The 15,874-nt window shown below is 43.6% G+C and overlaps 1 protein-coding gene across 2 annotated transcripts in view; it reads right to left on the reverse strand.

Annotated features, from left to right (window-relative positions):
• Positions 1–13,547: 13,547 nt before the first annotated feature.
• SYNDIG1 (synapse differentiation inducing 1) overlaps positions 13,548–15,874 on the reverse strand; it is a 56,233-nt gene continuing 53,906 nt past the window's right edge. For both annotated transcript variants that reach the window (XM_052684955.1, XM_052684954.1), the window contains one exon: positions 13,548–15,543. In XM_052684955.1, coding sequence (XP_052540915.1) covers positions 15,385–15,543 — 159 coding nt within the window. In that variant the 3' untranslated portion in view covers positions 13,548–15,384. The remainder of the gene's footprint in view (positions 15,544–15,874) is intronic.

Here is a 15,874-nt window from a genome sequence, read left to right on the forward strand (position 1 = left end):
CTACCAATACTGATGATGTTAGAGGTCTTTGCCAACATTATTGGTCTTATGGCTCCATGAAAACCCAATGGCAAAGCAATGTTCTTATTTCTCTTAGACTGTCGTGTGTTGCTCATAGGTGAGCGTGCAGCAAAGCACCCATCCTAAGGGTCTGGGGGTGGCAAATCTTTCTGGAGAGATGACATGGCAAGTGAAGACAAGGTCATTCTCCTTCCTGGGGTCAGTGAGGGTACCAGGCAGAAACAGCCATAAATAGATTCCTTTCTATCCTGCTGTGCTTGAGTGGCCTGTGTTACCCAAGAACAGCAGGAAAGACTCAAGCCATTAGCTCTCTGGCTGAGGAGGATTTGCCCATCTAAATGGTTCTCAGTGGCAAATAGCCTTCCAGCTAAGCAGAAGCTGCTTAACATCATCAGAGAGGAGCACTATTTCTTGTTTGAAGGAAAAGAAACTACAAAGAAAATAAACTGTGAGGAAAAATGTTATTTAAAGAAAACACTGAAAACCAAAGAAAACAAAGTGTCATGGATGATACGCACACAGAGCCAAATACTTCTTGCCTGGTACTTGTATTCTACAGGTGATATGATTTGAGTGTTTTGCTGTCAGAGCTCCATGCCAGGGCATTCAAAACTTTCTTGCTGATGCAGCTCACATCAGCAACAATGGAGGAAGCCAACAGACACAAAGGAAGAAAGAAAAAATTGAATTTTGAAGAAAGAAAAAGGTGTAGAAAGAGTAGGAGATGCTGATGTTTCAGGTCCTGCTTGTGTTTGAGCTTTTTGAAATTCATAAGGATTCAAGTGACACTCTGCAGACAAAAGTACCATTCCCTTCACTCAATTTTTAAATTCTCCAGAGGTAAGAGTTGCTGCAAACAGACAGTTCTTGGTATTAGTTCTATTGTACACGGTGAATGCATGTGCACTCCCACGCTTGTGTGGAAAAATTGAACAGTCAAAGCAGAATCTAGTTATACATTCCAGATATATCTGGCTCACAGTTCAATATATTCATTACCTGGTATTGTTCCACCACTGCTTTCATCAATGCGCTCGAACAGCGCAATATATAATAAAAGTAAAATGGCATTCAGATGGTTATGTAAATTTCATAACTCCCCAAGTAAACTCTCAGTGGAAGTCATGTGGAAAGGAGGAATTTCTGTGTTCCTCAGCAGATGGGGTCAGAGTGTTCTGAAAACAGGACCCATTCTTTGGAGAAACTATGAATCTGCATTAGCTGTTGCTCTAACTCATGGGTTTGTGTTCAGAAAGTGTGGTTAAGAAGGGAGCAACTCTTTCCTTGTCCATTGGACTAGGAGTAATAGTTACTCAGCCAGCCTGTCCCACATGTGGGTTTCAATACATACCCAAGAAAATCAGCCTGAAGGCGTCACAGATCATCTGCAAGCTGGTTTTAAGAGTCTCCCACCCATAACTTCATGCTCAGTGTCACTGATTACTTTTGGACAGCCTGAGCACCTCTCCCCAGCAGTACTTGCTACTGGACACTCATCAGACAAATCTCTTCTAACTGCAGACCTCAGCTTCAGCTTGAGCTGGGACTGCAGAGAAATCCTTCATGCTGGGGGACATCAACCTTGTTGCCTCCTGGAGAAGAAAACTTCCACAAGAAATTTGGCGCCTGTAAAAGCTGTGCATGTTTGGAGTTTGGTCAACAAAACTTTTTACAAAAAGTTACTTTTGAATCACTCAACATGGGAGGAACCCCCAAAGAAGGCTGCTGCCTCTCCCTGGTTCAGTTGGAAGATGTGGGGAATCGTGGGCTGGCTGGCATTACATGTTCTAAAAGTAGTGATGTGTTCAGTTTTGATGGCACAAAGAGTGCCACATGACAGCTGTTGGTAGGATGTAGGTACAGGTGGGACAGGTCAGCTGTTGGATTCATATTTGGCCTTTCGCAGGATTAGAACAGCAAAAGCAAGCTAAAAACCAAGACACATTGGGAAGAATTCCTCTGAATTTCACAGGTTCCCAGAAGGAAGCAGATAGGATGGAATTTAATATATTCCTTGCTTATGATAGAGCCAAATTCAAGATAAGATCGTGTTGCTCAAGTGAGCAAATGAAGCTTAAATGTCACCAAAAAGGGAGAACCCACAGCCTCTTTGGACCTTGTCCCAGTGCTGCACCTCTCTTTTAAGGAAGAGTCTTCCCTAATATCTAAATGTACCATGAGTCCACTGTATGAAAAAGTGCAGGCAGATCTCACAGTGGGAAGAACAACAAAGACATCTCCCAGACAAGGTCTGGCATTTCAATTTCTCCCTGTCCAGGTTGCCTGCACTGATCCTTGTTGGACCTGTCTCCCATAGGGTAATGTTTCATTTTTGTTTTGTAGTGGCTAAAGATAGGAAATGAAAATGGTGATTTCACAAGGCCTTAAAAGATGAGCTGGGGAAGTGGGTAAAAACCTCAGCTGACATTTGGGTATCCAGCCACCACGTTTAGGCTGTCTACTGACCTCTGTTCATTAAGGAAATATCTCCAGCTAAATAAAGCCACTGATCAGCATTCAGTGAGCTCAGCACAGAGGAGGTGGCACAAAGACTGATGGATAAGAGCAGTGCTGGAATGTGGCACAACCCTCTGCAACAAGAATGGGCAGCTCTTATTTCTGTTCCTGTCTTGATGACTTCTCCACCTGGAGGAGGTATTGGTACAGCAGGAGGGTTGGGGCTCTCTGAAATCCATCTGTACTTCAGAAAAGGTTGTAGAGACTTTGGATGCCACCTAAAACTGTGTCGGTTTCAGCAAAGGCATAGAGATGAGAAGGACAAGATAGCTGCCTCATTCTGGATTCACATCTCACCATCGCACTTTCTGTCTTTATTTTCTCCTATATCTACTCTTTTCACTACACTCTGGAGTGCCATTCACAGCCCCAGCCTCCACAACTGTTGCAGTAAAAGTGCTATAGTCCTTCCTGCCATGAATTCAGCCTACTGCAACTTACAGGAAACCATCAGCACCCTGCAAGACTGCAGCATGTGGGGTGGAAGGGATCAAATGAGGACCTGGCTGAGCACTGAGTGCTGTGCCTATGTCTATAGTGATGCAATAGTGGGAGGAGAGCAGAGACAGCAAGAGAGACACCAACTCCACCATCCACTTGGACAAGAAAAGACTACATCGTTCTTGGATTCATAGGGTTTTATGACATCACAAAGCAATCCAAAAGGCACATCCCCAGCAAGAAGAGCTCAGCTCAATAACTACATATGCTCTGTTTGGAGTTTGCTTGCTTTGTCTTTGGCTTCATGCTATATCAGTGGCTTGCAGTCATCCTGAAGGAGCCTTTGCACAGTTCTGGGGGAAGCAATCTGCAGGTATTTACATTTTCTTCATGGCAAAACAAACCAGAAATCTGTCTTGCTCCAAAGAAGATGCAAGTGTTATTTTCTTTCTCTTCATAAATTCTGACAAGAACAAGGAGAACAGATCTGCAGCGCCAACACGGCAAAAGCTCTTGTATTTTTTATCACAACCCTTGTCAGAGGAATGGATTCATGCAATACCATTTTCTGCTCTCATTACAATCTTTGTCACAAGAATAAGATTTTAATCCATCATGTGTCCTCCTAAGAGATAGTAGAGTTGCTGAAGACTCCTGTTTGCAGTGACCTATAATTTATTGGCCCCCTAGCCACCCTCTGTTGCCTTTACCCTGGGCTCTCAGCTCTCTTTGTTCCCTACCTGCATAGACCAGAGAGGAAACCAACTCAGCACTGTTCAAGGACTGATATAACCACAGGAACTGGGCAATATTTTTTCTTTCTTACTGGAGGATGTGTTTTTAATTATACTAAAGGCTTCTGTGACAGCAAGATAGATATATACATTATTTTTTAATTTTGAGGAAAATTAATCAAGGCATCCCTAGGTTAGATGGCATCCCAGTAAACAAAAGTTAAGTTCTGGGGGAATTGGAGTGGTCTGGAGAGAAAGCAGCCAGCATTCAAACTAGGTTGGTTCATGTCCTTGGCTCCCATGTGGGAGATGAATCACACTGCATTCCCAAGTAAACCAACCCATAGAAAAATATTTGCTTAACACAAAGTTGCCCATGGACATTTAATTGAAATTCAGCCATTGCCAGTTGAATGCAAACATGCCCTGCAAGCACACAATACTTGCTGCTCGTTTGTTTGTGGGTCCAGCCCCACATATTGACAGGGATCCTCTGGAAGTACAGCATGAAAATGCAGATGAAGAATTTCTAGTCTGACTATCCAGCTGGAAAGCTATAGCTATAAGCAAGAAGGGCTGGTGGGGACTGCCGGGTATATCCCAAACTCTAAGCAGAGATGAATCAGAGTGGAGGATACAGGGGCAAGGTCCCATTCTGCAGTACAGGGTCACAGTACTGTGCCCTAAACATCACTGGTAGTGAATATCAGCGCTCTTTGTTCCAGGAGCAGTAAAGCCAGCTGTGCCATCTGGGTGATTACAGCACTGTGCAGAGCTGTTTCCAAGCAAATGTCATTAAGTCAGATGACTTGCTCAGGCCTTCTCCCAGCAGTTTTGATACCACCTGCTGTAGTTTTCTCCTGTTGCTGAAATCATATTGGCAGCATGAACTGGCTGACATGAAGGAATGCCTCAGGTGTCTAAACACTTTTTCGCTCTTTTCCATAGCCACCCGAGATATTGGCTGGATAAAGGAACATGACAGCAAACCTCCACGAGAACCCCAGTACCTGGAGTGGCATCTATAAAACCACCCTGCTTTTACAGCACTTTCTCCAGAAACGTTAAATTTCTTTCAAAGCTTAGCCACTGGAACCACACTGTCTCTGATCAAGCTGTGGATGTCCCTGTTCACTGTGAGGGGAATTAGACAAGACAGGCTTTAAAGTCTCCCTTCCAACTCGAGTGATCCTGTAAAACCTTTCATTGGATCAGAATAAAGAAAGGATGACCATTCATTGATTACCATTAAGGGCAAAACAGACTCGACCTGGGGAAGATTAATTTAATTTATTACCCATAGGCAGTGGCTTCCCTAGACTTTTCAGCAACAGTGGCTACTCTGAAATTGATGTTCCATGTGCAACCACTGTCCTATATCTGGAAAGGAAATTAGGATTTTGCCTCTGATAAAGGAGAATGGTAGCCTCAGGCAGTAACTAAGGCTTGGGGCTTGTGTTGCCTATGGCCAGCTATTCCCATAGGGTGATAGAGATAGGACCTTCCCTTGGGAAGAGGCACCAATGAGAAGTAGAGAAGGAAGAAAACTGTTTCCCAAGGGAATCTGTAGTAACCCTGTTTGTGTGGAAAGACAGCAAGCATTTAGGAAAATCAACAGTAAGTAGTGTTTGGGAGTATGGGAAGCCAGGTCACAATGGCTGGAGATAATCCCCATCTGAACAGGGCAGAAGAGAGTGGATCAACAACCAAGAGGAGGCATCTGGTTGACATACATCAGTTCACTTTCTGGTGATGGTAGCGAGTCATCTCTCAGTGGGAGAGGCTGCAAAAGGCTGAAAGAGATGGTTCCTCTGACTAGGAACAAGCATTTGTCAGCTCTTGCAGAAAAACAGAAAACTGGAATGCTACTAACACTAATCTCCTGCACTCAAGAAGGTCTGGGGAAAAAAATTCTGCATTCTGAATGACTCTGTAAGATAAATTCAAAGATAATCACATCATGTAAGTCTACTGTATACTTAGTTCATGCACAATTGGCATGAACTGTGTAATTGGTTCCATGGAGGTACCAATAGCCATGGCTTTCCAAGTCACAGAGTGAGAATGGGTTTCAGAAGCACTAGGACTACCTGGGCTGCCCCAGAGCTCACCATCTTCTATGCAACATTTGTGTCTGTGCTGTGCCCCATTAGCTTAAGTAGTGCCTGCCCCATCTCTGAAAATGTTTTAGAAAGGAGATAAAATTATAGACCATCTATACACAAAAATAAGATAATTAGACTTAATTTCTTCAGCTGGGAAGAAGAATGGCTGAAGAAACACAATACAGACATATGAAGAGAACTGGCAAGAAAAGGACATAAAGGCTTGCATTTTTACTTCTGATAAAGACTTTTAGCCATTTAAGGTCAGAGTGAACGCAGGGTGGTGGTTCTTCACAGAAGTAATTAAACTAAAAATCATAGACTCACAGAAACTATTTGTTGCTAGATCTTGCACAGCTCACATGACATACAGTTGCAGCTTTTCTTGTGAAAAATCCTTCCAGAAAGAATTCTTCTGAAAGATAACCACACTTGGGAACTGTGAGTCCCATTCCTCCACCTGATCTGGATCAGCGCCCATACTTCACTGCTGAGCAGCCTAGAGCAATAGCTTTGTTTTCCTCCAAGCCTGGCAGCTCAGACAACTGGAAATAGAAAATGGGCTCATACTGAACGTGAACATTTTAATTTACACATCTGATTGATATTACGCTGTAATTAAATTATATTCCCATGGTGCAAATAACATCAGGGTTGTAGTAATACAAATAATTAGTTATTAACTCTAATCAGATCAGTTAGGAAATGGCAGATTCCAGATGAATACGCTGGCCAAGGGTGTGTGTGGAAGGGAAAGCCGAGGGAGAATGAAGAAAAGCTAATTTGTGCTGATGGATAAAGGAAGAAAATAACAGGAAATTCAATTTCAAGAGAGCCCCTCTGCCAAAGAAAACAAGGATACAATCCTAAAAGATCCCTCCAGGCAACAATCACCATCCTGCTGTTCAGCTCCCAGAAGATGCTCCACTTTGGCCTGCCACATCCTGCCTTGAGTTCCTCCCAGATGCTCATTCCTTTCCTTACCACGTTTTATTACTGAAGTAAATGAAGGAACAGCACAATAGCAGGTACAGAGCTGTATCTTAAACCAAAGGGACATTCCCAGCTGCCTCCCTACTGACAACTCCCTGGATAACAAAGCTGTAATGGCACTTCAGTGCCTTCCTCAGCACACTAGCTACACCTTAGAACAAAAATTTGGACATGGGTTACAAAACAAGTGCTTCCACTAAGCTCCAGGAGCAATTTTGAGCCTCGGAAATGGCAGGAATAGGAGAACGTGTTGGGAAAAAACTGTCTGAAAACATACTGTAATGCAACAGAAAGCACAGCAACAACAGCAGAGTAGCAAAAACCCAGGCTGAAGCAAGTGAGGACTTGCTCAAATGTAGCAGCTACAGACGTAAAACAAAGGGGGGGGGGGAAAAAAAAAAAAAAAAAAAAATCTGCTTACCTTCAGAAGGTCTCAGATATGCAGGAATCTCCAGCAAGGTACCTTCACCTCCACTGCCAACGCTTAAATGAGGTCTGGGAAGTGGTAGATCCTGGCTCCAGCCCTTCCACTCATTCAGATGCATTGCATGCACCTGAGCTCCCCTGGGTTGGCCCTGCCTTCCCATCAGGTGCTCAATCACTGCTCCAGGCTGTGACTTAGCATTTCCACTACATGCAGCTAGACGTGGGATTAAAGCATGGCTTGTAGGAAATGAATGTGTCTTAATGGTGCTGTAGGCACACAGAGCCCTACCTGAGCACACTGGAGTATTTTTCCCAAGGCTTCCTCTCTAGCCAGCAAACGCAACACCTAATTCAGAGAATTGATCTCTTGTTCTACATTGGCCTCAGGAGGCACTGTTTTCTTTCCATTAACACTGCAGAAGTCAGCAGAGATGAGCCAAACTAGACTGAAGCTTGTCGCCAGGAATGCCTTTCCCTGACTCAGTCCCACAGGATTCCAATATACTATTTCAATACAGACCCAGAGATAAAGGTGTTATCTTCATCATAGCTCTAAGGATGCTGAACTAGCCCATGAATCATGCAATAGAATCACAGAATCTCAGAACGGTTGGGTTGGAGGGGACCCTAAATCCCATCCAGCCCCAACCCTCTATTATGAGCAGGGCTGCTCCCCATCAGCCTGAGCTGCTGAAGGTCCCATCCGTCTTGGTCTGGAGCAGCTCCAGAAATGGGGCACCGCAGCTGCTTAGCAAACTGTTGCAAGTGTTTGGTGAGACCCTGGGGGCAGGGAAAAGCTGCTGTCCGTTGACCTTGCGGATCTGGATCAGTCGAAGGTGCCATGTTTAACCTTCAGAAGAAGATTGATTTGAGAACTGGATAGGAGCCAGGGGACTGGGCAGCATGGGCTGCACAGCAGGACTGTGTCTTGGTGCCTGCAGCTTCCTCTCAGAGAGCCCTTCTCCGAGCTTCTGTTTTCACTCCAGAAATGTGTGAGCAGACTGCGGGGGGAAACCGGGCAACAAGGGAAACAGTAGATGAGGATTTATTAAATTAATTAGAAGGATTTGGCTGGGCTGCCTGAGCAGACACACACAGACCTCCTTCAGGTCCTGATAGCAGGGCTAAATCCTCTCCTTCAAACCTGGCCAATCATGGGAGTAGGAGAAATTTGTGCAGGGAACATGACAGCAAAGAAGCTATGCCACTGCATGCACTGGAGAATCTTCTCAGCGCCAGGAAATGCACTTCAAGATACTGGTGGCAGAGGCCAAATGCTACCACAGCATCACAATCATCACTGCAAAATAAGAGGGTTGTGTGCTTCCAAGGATGGATTTCTCAGCGAAGAGGGTTTAGGATGGTGTTATTCCTAAGGCCAGGGAGAATTTTGTATCAGTGAGGAACAAATGATTTGGGAATGGGACTTCCCAATGTGATAGATAATATCCCAATCTGAATGTCTGTTTCAGACTTGAAACAGAGCGAAACAGTGCATTTTGGCTGTTCTTTAAAAAAGAAAAAAAAGTAAACAAACAAAAGGCTTTTAACAATTTCAATTTGGATCTATCACACAAGAATTCAATGGAATGAAAACTCACCATGCGCTCTTGCCAGCTGGATGGCACTTTGGTCAGTATCAAGAGGTTTTGAGACAAATAATTTCCAAATAGAATAGGCTGTGTTGCATTTCAAAAAGGTCAGCGTGAAGTATTCCACCATTGCAAAGGGCTTGGCTTTTTATTTTCTCAATTATAAAATGTCCTTGAGAACGACATCTCCCTGCAGACAAACTTTTCCTTTTGATTGAATGGCATTTTATCCTGGAAGAATTTCTTTGCAAACATAAAAATGATGAGAAAATGTGACCAGATCTAATTGATCTAATTGCTGCTTTGCGCCAAGAGTGTGCTGACAGGTTTTATCTCAAGGGAGCAGGAAAAACAAGGTTGCTTTGTATTCTTTTTCCCGTGATTCAAGTCAGTATCTGCTCACAAGTTTCTGGTATGAGTTCAGAAATGATCAAATGAACCAATCAGCAAAGTGAGAAAATAAAGGGATGAGGTGCAGTTGCAGTGACAGACTCACACCCATCCTTTAGAGACCTTTGCAAGAACCTCCTGGGGCCCCAGCTGCTTCCTGTGACCATCCAAAGGTATTTTTGCATGCATGCTGCTTCTCTTACGGCAGCATGGCTGGTGTACCTGTGCTCTTTCTGGCCTCCAAGGTGGCTCATTTCCTTGATTAGGCTGCTATTCTGTCAGGGCTGGAAGTTGCTCATGACCAAAGCACTTTAGTAACAATAAAAGCTGTTGATCTAAGTGGCAGAGAGAAACAGACAGCAGAGCTGGCTCAGAAGCACAAAGCAAGTAAGTAGCAAAGCCCAGCTCTCATGATCTGCTTGATCTGTTCTCTATTTTGTAGATGATTATTGATAAGTCCTTGTTTTATTGTTGTGTTCTGTTTTTTGATATATTTTTCTTCAGTGAAATGTATTGCAGCACTCTCCTTAATGGAGAACAAGCCAATTGATTTCTCCATTTGCTGTCTCATAAGTGTGTATATATATATATATATATATATATATATATATGCACACACAAATAAGTATGCATAAACATATATACATATACATGTATATATAAATATATGAATGTATGCCTGTACAGGATTGACTCAAAACTGGTACGAGTCTAAAGCAGGGGGAGCACTACTGAGCTTTCTAGATGAACAAGCTGTCTCTGAGAGACAGGCATATACCTGATGGTGTGAAGAATGCTGATTTAACCCACCTGGGGCATCACTTTGGGTTACTTACCTTTGCACAAGCACAGTCTGTTACTTATCACAAAGGTCTAGAGATGGAGGGCTTTGATCCCAGCAAAATAGGTCACCATAGAGAGATGTCTGCTTTCCAGCACTGTGGCCATGTGTGATTGTAGAGCAGATATGGAAAACTCCAGCCTGTCTCCTACCAGCCAACTCATAAAGCCTTTTCCCACCCTTCTGCTGCCTTTCACAGACAGCTCTGCCATGGCATGACTGGAGAATCCTGTCAAAGTACTCTGGGAGGAGTAGTCCTACCTTCTTACCATTGCAGGCAGTAGGAGCAACAGTGCTGGTTCAGAGCTGATAAATATGAAACGTGTTGGCCTTGCCACATGACATAAACTACAACAGCGCAAACAGCTCCTACTCTCCCTCCCTTGGTGCAGCTGTGGATTCGATGTCTGTGTCACTGAGTGCTGCTCATGATGTCTCAAGCAAAATGCAATGCTCTGTGCCACACCAGAGAAGTGGGACCATGGGCTGCAGTGATCGAACTTCCTGCAGTACCATCCTGGTAATGTGACATCTGTGAGCAAAGTCAGGCAGCCAGCAAAGAGCATCCTTTGTGCTCAGCTCCTGCAGGAAGAGCTAACACAGGATGCTAGGAACGGCTGGGCTGGCTTAATCAAGCAAATTGTCTGTCTTGTCATCCTCTCTCCTCAGGGGCCCCACTCATTGTTAGCTGCCTGTGAATTTCCTTTGCAACTCACCAGGTGGCATTCCCCAAGCTGTGGATGGAGCATGGCAGCATGCCCAGAGGTGGCTGTCACTGCCATGGGCAACACGCTGGTGCCTGCCCCTTGTCTATGCCAGTCCCAGTGTAAGGTAGTGCACACAAGTAGTTTGTGTGCCCCCATCCTGCCTCACCAGGGAGCTCTTGATGCTTGCCTTATGTTGGGTGTTGTGTGGAAGATGGGAGAAATAGATCTCAGACTGACAGCAGTTGCTCAGACAGCAATAAAAAACACTCAGCTCTAGCAAGATTCTGGAGCGAAGGTACCAAGAATCACTGAAGGTATCAGGGGGTTATGAAATCCCATTGGATGGCAGATGTAATGTGGAATTAGTCTCTGACCCAGCATGTTATTAGTGGAGAGTCTCTATACTCCCGTGAGCTCTGAGGCTCTCAAAAGGAAGCTTTTTTTTCTCCCCTCTCAGTGAGCCTCCTGCACTCTTCGTGCACCTTTTGAGACTAATCCAGAGTGACATCCTACATTACAAGATTAAGTTGGAGCCTTCAGACCCTGCATTTTGCAGGTTGATATTTTCCCTTGTAGTAAATCTTAGCTATCACTCTAGCCTGTCATCTGGTAAGGATATCAGTGCCACTTCTTTGACACCTCCTGATTGAACATATATGGGATGAAGGTCTCACTTCAAAAAGGGAGGAAAGCAATGAGGCAGCTGTAGTGTTTGGGGGACTGGCTTCTCTCCTGCCTCTCTGGGATGGCAAAGCTCTTTCGTAAACTAGGCAGGAGCTCTGTGTGTCCAAGTGCAGGAAGGAAGAGAGCTCTTGGTAATCCAAATGTGAAGTTTATTAGAAACTGTATTCTTGAAGCCTGGAGAGAGCATGAAAGGAGCAATGGCTTCTGAATAACAGGTAAGTTTAAGGGGTAAGCTCAAGCTGAACAGAATGACAGGTAAGCTAACTTCAAAAATCTGCTTTGGAAAAGGAGAGAACCCTGAATCATTTTCTTGATGTTTCTCCATAGAAAACAAATATTCAAGGGCTCTTTACCTGGCAGTATTTTTTCCTGTCTTCTCCCAGTTCATCACTCACAGCAGGTGTATGATCCCTGCCTTTCCTCCTGGGTTGCACAACCTTTCCCTTCCCAATGGAGGGGGTAGAAACAGGTAATAATAATCAGCAACCAGCAGCCAACAGTGAATAACAATCTTGTGCAGAGGGCTTTTTCAGTTCAGCAGCTGCTGACAAAATTTCATAGCCAGTTTTAAATGGTCTGGCTCCAAACAGCAGGAGTCACTGCTATAGCGATTTATGAAGATATTCCTCTATCTGGTTATGTTTTTGAGTACACTCGGAAATACCATTGTCATCTGGGTAAGGCAGATGCACACACTGGTGTTTGTGCCAAATCAGCCTGAGCACACAACGGGAAGTTTATGCCAGGTTTGTTCTGGCCAGGAGTAGGCAGGTGGTACCTACTTTGACATAGGGCTTATGGATAGAAAGGTGACACTACAACTTATTGTTTTGTATTTATCTTAATGAGCAGAGAGCTTGGCAGCCCATGGCCCAGGGTGGTTTGTAGGTGGTACTCCTATGGTGTCAGTTGCAGTGTGTGTTGTGCAGGCTGTTGCCTGCAATGCACTATGCATCTCGTGTGACTGCCTCATTCCAGAGCAGTCCTCCTAGGTTAAGCAACAGGGATTTCTGATTCCATTTGTGTGCAGGCCCTCCTCCCTTTTGCTACTAAAAGTAGCTAGAAATCCCCCCAGAGGTGTTTGAAAAGCCTGGATTTGCCAGCCTCAAGTTTTCAACAAGAGGAAACAAGGTCATAGACAGTCCAAGGCACCACTTCTACCTTTGGTTCTTGCAGCAATTCTTGCTCTCAGATATCTTACGAGAGCCTGAATCACACACCTCTCAACTCCTTCTAGCTGAGCCTATCAGGGCGGCAGAGCTTTATGCATTTGCCAGCTTGGGAGCTGGGCCAGGACACATCACATATGTACAAATGGGAAAGGCTCAAATGGAAATCTCTTCATTTAAGCTACATAAATAACCAATATATCCAGTTCTTGTCTTTGCCCCTTAGATAAAGGCTTTCCTAGCCTCAGCCTGAGTCGTTAATCCATTATGAACTGAGGCATGGTAAGATCTGTACTGAGATGTGTTTGACATAAGCTCAGGCCTAGTATATATGACCTTGTAATCATACAGATCCAGAAATGCTTCACTGTGCCCTCAAAAACAACCAAGAAATAAACTTCCCATTCTTTCTGAATGGCAAAACAGCTCAAAATGTGACAAATGTGAATGAAAGTGGTCATAGCCACCTCCAGGTGGGTGAGTGGAAATCTGCAACACATGCGCCCATTAGGGTTTTAAAGCCACAACAGGCTTTGCAGCCTACTGTATGCACTATAGCTGGAATGGAGAGGCTGCAGATTGTGCCCTTTTCTACCACTTACTCAAACCCAGAAACTGCCCATTGTAGGAGATTCTGACTTGCCCACTCACTGGTGCCTTCCTTCAAAGGGGTGTCCGTGGCAGTTGCTAGAAAATAGCAGTTGAAGGTGAAGAACCACAGAGTTACTTTTCTTTAGTAGTGCAACCAGGCCAAAAAAGTCATAGATACTGGGCTTCAGCAGTGGTTGGGAACTGTTGAAGATGAATACAAGTACCTTGCTGGTCTCCAAGCTTGGTTTGAAGCCCAACAAATCAAAGCAAAAGAAGAACTGCCAATGACTTCAATGGGATTTTACATGCAGAAACAATATGGGGTAGTCCATACTGATATTTTTTCAGACAGGTGAACTCTGCACTGTGGCAAGTTTCACTCAGTCTAACACATCACATCCATCCAAAGAAAGTGTCACACGGAGCGTCAGAAGCTGTATACCATGTGTTTTAATAAACTTTATAACCAGCAGAAAAATAGTTTTGGATGTGTTTGTTCTCCTCCCTCCTAAAAAAAAAAGTCAAGTCCAACCCAAAACAATGCCAACCCCCAAACAGAAGGAAAATAATTGTCCTGGAGCAAAACAGACACTAAATACAGATGGACACAAAGGTTTTTGGACAAATCAATTGTGTTGGTACAAACATAAGGCAGTGAGCAATAAAATGCTTATTGTCTCAATCAATTTATCAATTTGTATAGATACACATGTATACATACACAGATACATATATATCTATACACATAAATCTTTTGTGGGATGATATACATCTGTAAGACAACAAAATAAAAGGGTGACTGTGGGGAAGGAGTAAAGAAGAAAAGAGATGCATTGTTTTAGTCAGTGTAAGGACAATGCTCAGTTTCCTTGCAACATACCATTACTTTCCTTATCAAGACATCCATGGTTATTCTGTGTCCTTGGTCCATGGATGAGCCATGAGCTTGTAATCAAAGTGATCCACTTCTATGCTCTGTGTATGAGCAATACCTCAGAAATATATGAAGCATTCCTTCCTCTGGTTAATTCCCATGCTTTTCCATGTTTTGTAATTTAAAATTGGTTAGTATTCCAGTTTGCATTTTTCCCCCCACATTTCTTGCATTTGCTGCTATGCATGTCACCACAACAGGGTGGAGCAATCCTGATAAGCAATATGCCATGGGCATGTTCTGTTATCACGGTGTGACTGGATGGAGGAATTCATTATACAATGGATTCCATGCTACTTTGACCTCACGCTCAGTCTGCGGAGTCAAGTCATGCTGTAACCTCAGCTTTTCTGTATTGGGTGGGTCTGTGGGTCACGTCTTAATCCAGAAACAAAGAAAGGAAAGAAAAAATATTTTTTTATTTCCTTTTTATCCTTTTTTCCTTCCATAGACACCTACCAACACAAGAAGAGTAGGCAACACTGTTCTCTGCTAGGTCTCTGCTTCACTCTTAGGCAAATGAGTCCTGCATTCAAAAAAAAAAAAAAACAACAAAAGTATTCTTCCTCCTGTTGCTATATTGCTCTTTCAGAGAACCAGCCACTGTCCATGCTTTCTCAGATCTCAGTGCCGTGCTCAACAAGCAAGCAAAGCACAAGCTCATGCTGGCTGCAAAGTTCATGTCACCAAGAAGGTATTAAGAGAACAGCTCAGTTTGCCAGCTTCTTGTAAACACCATATTGCTAAGAAGGCAAAGGCAAAATACCCTTCTCCACACTTCCCCTAGTTCCGCTTCTTTTCTTTTCTTTTCTTTTCTTTTCTTTTCTTTTCTTTTCTTTCCTTTTCTTTTCTTTTCTTTTCTTTTCTTTTCTTTTCTTTTCTTTTCTTTTCTTTTCTTTTCTTTTCTTTTCTTTTCTTTTCTTTTCTTTTCTTTTCTTTTCTTTTCTTTTCTTTTCTTTTCTTTTCTTTTCTTTTCTTTTCTTTTCTTTTTTCTTCCTTTATTCCTTTCACAAGGTTTCATGTAGAGAAGCGGGACTTGTGCATCACAAATACAGCAACTATCTCAATCTCAGCCAGCTTCCCACCCTACTGCAATGCACAAGCCCATCTTAGCCTGTACCTGCCCCCCAGAAGGTGTTTCTATGTCTCTGGATCTTTTTGGAAAACCATGCAGTCTGATCTGCGGTGGAGTTCTGCAGTGCAGGTGCTGGGCGGCTGGTTGTCCCTCTTTCCTGAGGCTCATAAGTGATTGTTTTTGGATAGATAGGCAATAAGAGCCACAGCCACCCCAACATAGATGCCAGTTCCAATTGTGATGGACAGCACAGCAAGGAAGAGTGCTCGCCGGGAGCTGGAGCTTGCGTGGTGGAAGTCTCCCTTGGCTACAGCTTTGTTTGTCTGCAAGATAAAGAACAGCAACAATGCAGGACATTTATTTGTTTCATCTGGAAATGAAGGTAAGAAACTCTTCTTGGCTGAAACATATTCTGGAATATGTCAGCAAACTGATTGGAAATCTGTTACTTTTTAAATTGAATTAGATTGTTTGTGCAATTAAGATGATGACAGTACCAAAGGCATTTCAAGTACTATTTTTAAGTGCCTTTAAGCTTAAACATATTGTAGGATTTAATACTGTGTGTCACATTGATTCCTGAGATGGCTCAGCCTTTCCTGGAAAAGTGGGCAGATGGGCTGTGAGCCAAGGATCTGCTTGTAAGACTGATCC

The sequence above is a fragment of the Tympanuchus pallidicinctus genome, unplaced genomic scaffold (assembly GCF_026119805.1).
Source record: "Tympanuchus pallidicinctus isolate F22 unplaced genomic scaffold, pur_lepc_1.0 scaffold1, whole genome shotgun sequence".
Taxonomy (NCBI): Eukaryota; Metazoa; Chordata; class Aves; order Galliformes; family Phasianidae; genus Tympanuchus; species Tympanuchus pallidicinctus.